The sequence below is a fragment of the Bactrocera dorsalis genome, chromosome 1 (genome assembly GCF_023373825.1).
Source record: "Bactrocera dorsalis isolate Fly_Bdor chromosome 1, ASM2337382v1, whole genome shotgun sequence".
Classification (NCBI taxonomy): Eukaryota; Metazoa; Arthropoda; class Insecta; order Diptera; family Tephritidae; genus Bactrocera; species Bactrocera dorsalis.
The window spans coordinates 87,008,996-87,018,734 of NC_064303.1; the positions used below are offsets into that span (position 1 = coordinate 87,008,996).

At 37.7% G+C, this 9,739-nt stretch overlaps 1 protein-coding gene across 1 annotated transcript; it reads left to right on the forward strand.

Moving 5' to 3' along the window:
- Nucleotides 1–8,694: 8,694 nt before the first annotated feature.
- Nucleotides 8,695–9,186, forward strand: LOC125775792 (60S acidic ribosomal protein P0-like). The gene has a single exon (XM_049446592.1). It carries the CDS (start codon nt 8,710–8,712, stop codon nt 9,163–9,165), a length of 456 nt encoding a protein of 151 aa, XP_049302549.1. The 5' UTR covers nt 8,695–8,709; the 3' UTR covers nt 9,166–9,186.
- Nucleotides 9,187–9,739: the final 553 nt, after the last annotated feature.

Consider the following 9,739-nt stretch of genomic DNA (forward strand, 5'->3'; position numbering starts at 1 on the left):
CTGCCTTTACTTGGAATCTCCAATTCCAAACAGAGAAAAGGAAAAACGACTGGCGCGCTATTGTAATATCGGCTATAACCGACCTGGCATCTTCAGACGTCTGGGGATTGCAGTAAAACGCTCCAAGAAAAAGTAGATTAGTTTGACTGTCAGAAAATGTCGTTCTCCACAGCATAAACTTGGACTTAAATTCCAATCGCGTTCCAATGTAGAATATCTGAAATGAAACTAAAATTGCAACAGTGGGAATGTTTCTAAATTATTCCCTATCAACTGTACCATCAATATTGCTATATAATATGCGTGTCGAAATATACATATGACAACTGGTATTTGAGTAAAAAATTAACAGCGCCCTCTCAACATAGCACCAAATTATTAACTGCCATTAATGCTCCTAACTCCAGTGTATTTTCTGGTGTTGCTTTTAATTGAAAATGACACAATCAGATGGCTTCTGCGCTAACCACCATATCTCATCAGTTGCAAACATCAACTACCCCACCGCATGGGTTGACACTTTGCTGCGTCATTATATAGCTTAAGTACCAGATATGTGCAATAAAGCACGCATGAGCCGCCAAATTGGCCACGGCGTTCAGCAGCCACGAACTTGTAACTTATCTACTATAACATAATGTGTTCATACATATGTACTTATGTATGTACTTGTACAAATACAAAAATGCTTATAATCTTATAAGTAAAATTAGAGACCCTGCAGGGAATTATACTAGCTTAAAGTTGTTCCAAATTTCAGCGGTTTCATAATATTTCATATGATGCAATAGTTTGCTTTCACAATTAAAGATATTACCGGCAGAAACCAGTAACTCTTCAATGTTCTGCTATACGAATTAAGAAGATTGGTGCTTGGAACAGTTATGGACATAGCGATATTATAAACCAGCTCAAAACAAATCTAAATTAATCAGACTATATTTTCCTAAGTTTAGATTTCAATAGTTACTCCCAGGCGAGAATACCCTTTAGGCGTGAATGGAAAAGGGTTTAGTAGGGAAAAAGGACACTATTTCCATCTTTACCGACGGGTATAAAATGGAGTGCGGATTAAGAGCGGCGGTATATTCCCAGGATATTGATATTTCTCTCTATTCATCTACTAAACTTAGCTGGTATCTTCTAAACATAAATATATACTAGGTATAGAGAAGGCCTGAAGACCCTTTAGACGAATCTGAGGCAAAGGTAAAATCGTGCCAGCTAGCAACGATCATAAGGAGCTCAAATGGAAATCTGTAACCAAATGCAGGATAGCGAACCAGTTATACCCAAAATATGGCAAAAAAATAACGAATGACTTATTAAATAGTTGCAGGAAAAGTACGTTTAAATACAAACTTACAGCTACCATATTTAAACATTGGTCTTTTGGAGAACCATTTGTTAAAATGGGAATGCCCTGTCCGAAGAACAGGAATAAGAAAATATTTCTAGCACAAAGCCGACATAGAACTCTTGGAATCCATCAGGTACCAAATATGGAATATCCATCTACCAAAATCATAACGGGGATAAGTAAAGGGTGATCCATTTCGAGGTTACCTATTTTTTTTAAGGGAAAACCCAGAAACTTCAAATTTAAAGGAGAATGTTTGTTATCATTCGAAAGAAACTTCTTCGGCATTTATTTTCAAACGTTGGTCGCAACTATGTCTGAGATGGTAATTTTTGAAGAAATATGGATCGATGATTTCAATAGCACACAAACCACAACAAACCGTTGTGTTGCTGGATGAAATGACAGCTCTTGAATGTCCTCATGTTGCTCTTCATCCCGAATAAGGAAATTTTGCTTATTTGCATACCCTTTGGGCCAGAAATGGACCTCATCCAGAAACAAAATTCAGCTCGAAAACGTCGAATCGTTTTGGAACTTTTCAAGAGTCCGTAGATCGAAGCGATGACCCTTTGGAGGTCAAACGGCGTACTTGTAAGAGCTGCATTTTGTACGCGTTCAATTTAAGATCTCGAGGTAAAATGCGCCAAGTCGTTCCATACATATGTACATTAGACCGAGTTGCTGCGAACGTGTACCTCTCTTTGGATCACTCGTTATATACCATATGTCCATTATATCTGTGTTTTATTCAACTTTCATTATCTAGCCTTGGAAATCATTTACCAAATTGGATTTTTACTAAAATCTTATGAGATCAAATTGATAGATTAATAAAAACTACTCTACGAAATCTATCACCACACTCTACCGCATAAAACGCTGAATATTAAAGGTTGCTACAAAAACCTGTTCTGAGCTAAACATTTCTACAGGGTACTTATATGTATGTGCAACTGTGCATGTAAAATTAGCTTTTTGTTCAAATATGGTCACACTTTTCAAACACCAAAAGCGGCAACTAAACAATAACAAGAATAATAATACCACATATATACTCAACGATTGAAAAAGTCATTTATTTTAAGCATATACATATGTACATATGTATGTATGTAAGTACTATATATTTAGGTAAGCATGGCTGCCGAAATATCGCATTGTACTCAAAACTGTGGTGACTTTAAATGGATAAAAAGGGGGCGTTAGGCGGTTGTCGCTGCACATACTGGTGGCGATGGTCTCCACCTCGCTCTAACGGGTTTTATCAGCTGTTTTTTTATTATTATTGTTAAACCCGCTGGTGGTGGGGCTGCTGCTTATTTACTGTTATGTTTCTTTTATTGACTTTGATTGGTATTATTAATAGGATTGTTGTTGTTGTGACTATAAATAAACTTAAATTCATATACATGTATGTATGTACATAACTGAAGCGCTGAGAATTTCATTTGATTTATAGCTATTAAACAATAACACAGCTTATAATGAATTTCGGACTTTATACCCATTAAATAATTTTGTCTCCGAAATTTCCACTTAACAGCCGCGTGCTTGTGTACTGGAATGATTTGTGCCAGCTTAAGTACTTTAAATGCGTTTGTTAAATATTTTTTTATCTTCTTAATTTCATTGAAACAACAATTTTTTGTTGTTGTGTGTACAAAATTCATTGTGACTACTGCTACTTAATAACGTTTTTATTTGTACATACTTACATACTTACATTTATATACATACATATATAGCACATATTTATAGCACAAAGATCGGTCTTTTCCGTTTTCGTTTTCATTTAATTTTTTCTTTATTTGCCATTTAACTATGATTGTTGTTCGAGTTAATGAAATGAGAGAGGGCTGGCTGGTGGATTAGCTGAAGCTAGTGGTGGGGTGCACTTGTGGTTTTTATTGCGTGCTGTATTTAATTTGTTGCGGCGTGTAGCGCTTATCGCCAACAACACCAAAAATCATATTTCTTTAGTTCTTTGTATGAATATATGGTCGAGACTACTGTGCAGTTGTAAGAATGTATACACATTAGGGGGCGTGAAAAAAAATTTTTTTTTTGCTTGGTGCTTTGAAAAATAGTTTGTTAGACACTACTACGAAAATATCTCCAAGTATGAGCTCTCAATTGTAACAGGAAGGTTTTGCGAAAAAGATAAAAAAGCCATGAAACATACATACATACATATGTGGGAATAATAAAATGATTTAGATACGATCTAAATTGAAAATAAATATCTTATAGCTATAGATAGTTTTTGTTTTGCAATAAAAACTGAAACTTCAGTGGGTGTTTGCAGAAAAATATATAAACTTGAACAATAAGGAACATCCTAATACTCTTATGTCCATAAGATTCATAAAGAAGACAATAGTACAAGTTCAAACAAAAGACTATCAGCTGTTATAAGATATTGTTAGCAAGAATAAAACCGAATTTAAGTACTTACTTACTTACAGACACAAAAACCAAAAGTGGTTTTCTTCTCCAACAATTATTAATGAGAATGCTTGAAGACTGATATATGTATGTATATATGTACATATAATACATATGTATGTATACATATGTATATGTATGATCCAATATCAGTTTCCTTAAAACCAAAATGTCGACTAAAGGCTCTATTAATTTTTCTGAGACAATAGCTGTTTAGTCGAAGAGGCCGAAACCCATATCGCAGTCTTCCACGGACTCCGACTCTTCCTTTTTGACTTCTTCCTCCTTTTCGGCAGCAGTGTCGGCACAAGCAGCCCATATTGAAATGGGTGTTAATCCCAATCAATCAATATTATCTCTATTGGATCTTAGAACTAAGTTATAAAAATTAGGTTACTTCAACTTCACTTTTAGTACTTAGAAGTGGTAGACAGTTAAACATTTCGAAGTTTGTATTATGTGTAGAGAAGAGAGCTCGATTCCGAGATGGTACGTGCTGGAGACCTTAAGCGCCAGTGAGAGGTACAGAAAACGTCTGAGATCAACAAAAGGATGTACAATTTACAGTTTTATCTCCCGCCGAAACAATTTTTTTAGGGTTTTGGGGAAGTGAAACATGTGTTATATGGAAACCTATACTTTTTCTTAGAATTAGAATCCCTCCAAGTCCCAACTACTTCGTTTTGATTCTTCATCTTTATTGACGTATGCATTGCTATTTCCGAGTTTACAACAGCATGCCAGTCCTATATTATTTCCGTTATTTGGTACCAATTCGAGATTCTAAGTGTAGCCAGATCTCTCTCCACATGGTCTTTCTAACGGAGTGGAGATATTCCTTTTCTTCTTCTATTTCTTCCTTTCTGCTTATCCCGGCGGTTAATGCGAAGAATACTCTCAGAGGTGGATTCGGACGACATGACCTAGCCAGTGTAGCCGCTGTTTCTTAATTCGCTGAACTATGTCATTGTCATCGTATATCCCGTAGAGCTCATCGTTTCATTGAATACGATATCCACGTTGCCAATGCGCAAAGGACCATAAATCTTCCGCAGGACCTTTATCTCGATAACGCGAGCTCATCAAATGTTCCCATCGTCTATGTCTCTGCATCATGTAGCGGTACGGAAATAATGAGTGACTTATAGAGTTTGGTTTTTGTTCGTCGATAGAAGACTTTACTTCTCAATTGCCTCTTTAGTCCGAAGTAGGACCTTTTCGCAAGAGATATTCTGCGTTCGATTTTGAGGTTGACGTTGTTGTTGGTGTTAATGCTGGTTCCTAAGTAGGCAAAGTTAGCTACGACTTCGAAGTTATGAATGTCAACAGTTACGTGGGAGCCTAATCGCGAGTGCGGCGACTGTTTGTTTGATGACAGGAGATATTTCGTCTTGCCTTCGTTCACTGCCAGACCCATTTGCTTCGCTTCTTTATCCAGTCTGGAGAAGGCAAAACTAACGAAGCGGTTGATGAGACCAATGAAATCAATATCATCGGCGTATGTCAGCAGCTGTACACTCTCATAGAAGATTGTGCCGTTTCTATTCAGCTTTGCCGCTCGAATTATTTTCTCCAGGAGTAGAGTGCAAAATCCGCACGATAAGGACTCACATTATTTGAAACCTCGTTTGGTATCGAGCGACTCGGAGAGGTCCTTCAACAACGACCTTCTCGTGTTAGTCCTTGTTTCGTCCATCGCACTTCTTGGACGGCGGTAATGTCAGCCTGTCATTTTACGAGGACATCACCCAGCTGGGCAGCGGCATCTTCCCAATTAAAAGACCGTCATCAAACGAGGGTCTCTCATCCGAGGCTGTTTTCCTTCTTTCATTGGAGGTATTATTTACGTGGCGCGTCCGAAAGCCAACGCAAAACCCTAGAAAGGGATGTTTCGCCTTCTCACTTTAGCTCGCCTTCAAATAGATGTTTTTTGGCTGCCCAGAGGATACTTGGTCTAAGACCGGAATATATAGTATTTCTTTTAAATTTTAAGCACTTCTGAAAAAATTAGCATCCGCACTCATACCAAGGCTCTTTTGATTAAATATTAATTTGAAGGTTACTTCCTCTCGCAATTTATGTTTGTACATACATACATACATATGTATGTTTGTGCGTATGTACTATTCGTAGAAAACAATAACAAATATGCCGCGTACACTTGTAGGCCAGTTATACGCTTTTCAGACAAAAATCAGCTTTAATTCGAGTAAATAGTGTAATCATTGAAGCTGCCGCAAAACAACGCAGTAAATATTCCATCAAACGCCAGAAATTCAATAAGCACGGCAAACAACAACATAAAATATTTCCATGCGTGTGTGTGTGGCTAGTGCAGTAGCAGTAGTCGATGCTTACGATTATTAGCCAACTAACAGCAGTTGCTGCCAATTGCGCCGATCAACCGAATAAAGAAAATTCAACTACGAATCGATTGCCGTAATGATTGATTGAACAAATGAATGAATGGGCAACTGGGTGAGCGTGTGTGTGTGCGCGTGTGCATGCATCAATGGCGACATAGGCCAGTGAAAAAACAATAACAGCTATGGCGCTTGAAAATGGCGTTACGCGTAATACGGGTAATAACTTCCACAGCAAAAACAAAAACAAAACCAATTCGAAGGAAATAAGCGGCACAAGCAAACAGACAACGGCGCGTATATTTGTATGGATGTGTTTGTCTATCAGTGTATGCGTGTGTGTGAGATGGACAAATGTACAAAAACAGTTGTTGATTGAAAAAGGCAAACATAATGAATACAAAGTGAAATGAACATAATCAACTTACGTAACTTTGTTGTTTTTGCTGCCTATGCGCAGTGGCATACACATGCAGGCGCATGCAAGTACACGCGCATACTTGCTTAGACACAAAAACTTCATACCAGTTTATGTTTATTTATATTTTCAAACTGTTCACACACATACATACATATGTACATATATAAATACAAACACACATTCATTTGTATGTATGTATGTACATTTCCAAATATGTCCATCTGCTTGCATTAAGCGCTTACGCGCATACACACACACACACATAAATATTAATCGCGTAATCATCGCACTTTGTTGTTGTTGTCATCACTTTGTTATTGTTTTCATTTTGCCGCTGTATTTATACGCTTGTTGCCATTCGCAGCGCACATTATTACTTAATTGCACTTTTGTTTTGTCCGCTGCGTTCAATCGCCATCACACACACACACACACACATGTACTAAATAGACAGGTGATCACGAGCACAAAGCGTTATGTTTACATATCATTTTCTCAGCTTCTTATCGTAATCTCTTTTTGCACATGCAAATCGCTCGCATTGTTTTGATAAAAGTCAATGTTTTCTATTGTTTCTATTGTTGTACATTTGTATACCTTGAATAGGTCACATACATACATACATACTTATGTATAACTGATCAACGTGACGAGTTCAGCCGATTTAGTTATGTACATACATATGTTCGTCTGTCAATCTCCATTTTCGCGACCTTCTCCTTCAGTTTTTGAAATAGCTTTGGTCCAGCCGATTTTAAGTTTTCTTGTCTCTGACTAGCACTTGAAGGCTTGAATACATATGTATAAGTATATGTAAGTGCATGTATATTTTCACTATGATCAAAAAATAATAAGACTTTCTTAATAATTTTAAAATTCTTAGTAATTTATTCTTCAAAATCTACATACTTATGTCGTCTTCCTCCAAATAATCCCCCTTGTGCCTAATACTCTTGTGTCAAAGTTTTTTCCAATCTTCAAAACAGTTGTTAAAGTCGACTTCCAGAACAAACTTCAATGCGCGTAGTGATTTACATACGTTTAACCCTTAAATGCATGATGATGTATATATACATCAGTGTTTTCTTCCTTACATAATTTCTAAACGGTAACTCAAACACAGTATTTTTTACTTTTATTAGGTGCTAAAAATATCTGTGTTGACTTTGGAATGCAAACTTTCATGATATGACATTTCACTTTTTAATTTTAATAATTTGACAGCTTGGCGCGCCACTTAAAAAATACACACTTGGTATTTAAAAAGGAAAAACCATGCATTTAAGGGTTAATGTCTTCAATGACTCAAAATGGTTTCCCCGGAGTGATCGTTTGAGTGTGCTGAATAGCCAGAAGTCACGCGGAGCTAAATCCGGCGAATACTGTGGTTGCGGCACGAAATTTGTTGAAAATTCGGCGAAAAACTCACGAAGAATCAATGCAGTATGCAACGGTACATTATCGTGGTGAAAAAATCAAGAGTTGTCATACCATAATTCCGTCCTCTTTTTTCGAATAGCTTTGCGCAGACGACGCATAAGACCCAAATTTCTTGTTGACAGCTGGGCCGGAAGGAATGCGGAGTGCACCACACCTCGATAATCTAAGAAAACTGTCAAAATAACCTTGATTTTTGACTTACTTTTACGTGGTTTCTTCGTCTCACCTTTGTCTCCATGTTCTGCCGATTAATCATCTGTTTCCGAGTTGCAAGCAAATATCCAAGATTTATCACCAGTAATACGAGGGCTGCTATATATATTTCTGGCCTAATAATGAAAATAGGCATATTTATCAACGAAAATGTTTTTTTTTTTCGTTGGATTTGGCTCGTCTTGGAAGACCAACACGGGCGATTGCTGTTTTGTTTCGGGCTCATACGCATAGATCCATGATTTGTCACCTGTGACGATCTTATAACGTCTTTTAAAGCACCGCGATCGTATTTTTTCAACATTTCTTTACACCAATCCACACGAGCCTTTTTTTTGAGCGATTGTCAAATTGTGCGGGATCCAACGAGAACAATCCTTTTTTACAGCCAGGTGTTCATGCAATATCAAATGTATGCTGGTGGGAGAAATGCATAGGCATGTCTCTATCTGAAGGTATGTTACATGACGGTCTTGCATTATCAGTTCACGTACGGCATCGATGTTTTGGCCTTCTCGTATGGTTTGGCCATAACCCAAGTGTACGACTCCGGTTCCATTTTCTCACCTGAGATCTTGGACATCAAACCCGAAGATTTGCGTGCGAAATTCCAAGCTGGTGTTGCCAATTTGGCCGCCGTATCGTTATCGATTGGTTACCCAACTATTGTTTCGGCACCACACAGTGTTGCCAATGGTTTCAAGAATCTGTTGGCTATTGCTGCTGCCACCGAAGTGGACTTCAAGGAAGCTGCTACCATCAAGGAGTTCATCAAGGACCCCAGCAAGTTTGTTGCTGCTGCTGCTGCCTCTGCTCCAGCTGCTGGTGCTGGCGCTGCTGCCGAAAAGAAGGAAGAAGCCAAAAAGGAGGAGTCGGAGTCCGAGGAAAACGACGACATGGGTTTCGGTCTCTTCGACTAAACAACTCAACTCACGTACGGCATCGATGTTTTCTGGCACAACGGCTGTTTTTGGACGACCTTCACGGAATTCGTTTTTGAGCGAGCGTCGGCCACGATTGAATTCGTTGTACCAGTTTTTCACAGTTCTATAGGATGGTGCTTCATAGCCATACAAAGACTTTAGTTCATCGATGCATTATTGTCGTGATAATCCACGTCGAAAGTTGTGAAAAATGATCGCACGAAAATGTTCACGAGTTAATTCCATTTTTTGGCCGAGATGAATTTTTTAATTCCCTGTAAACAAAACAATTCACGTTTAAATGACAAAACGTTCTGAGTGATGTTATGCTAAAAAATGTCAAACTTTCCAATGGAAATGTCAGATTGCACCTGGCATCACTTAGTATTGCCTACGCCAGAGATATATGTATATAGCAGTCTACGTAATACATTTCATGATCCTGGTAGTCGGAAAGCATACCTAAATCATTTATATTATTCATAAACTTTGTATCAGAATTGTAATATTGTGTACTAGGCTTTTCTTATATTTTAACGGTTCTAAGTTTTCAAGTGAATTTCACCTTGAA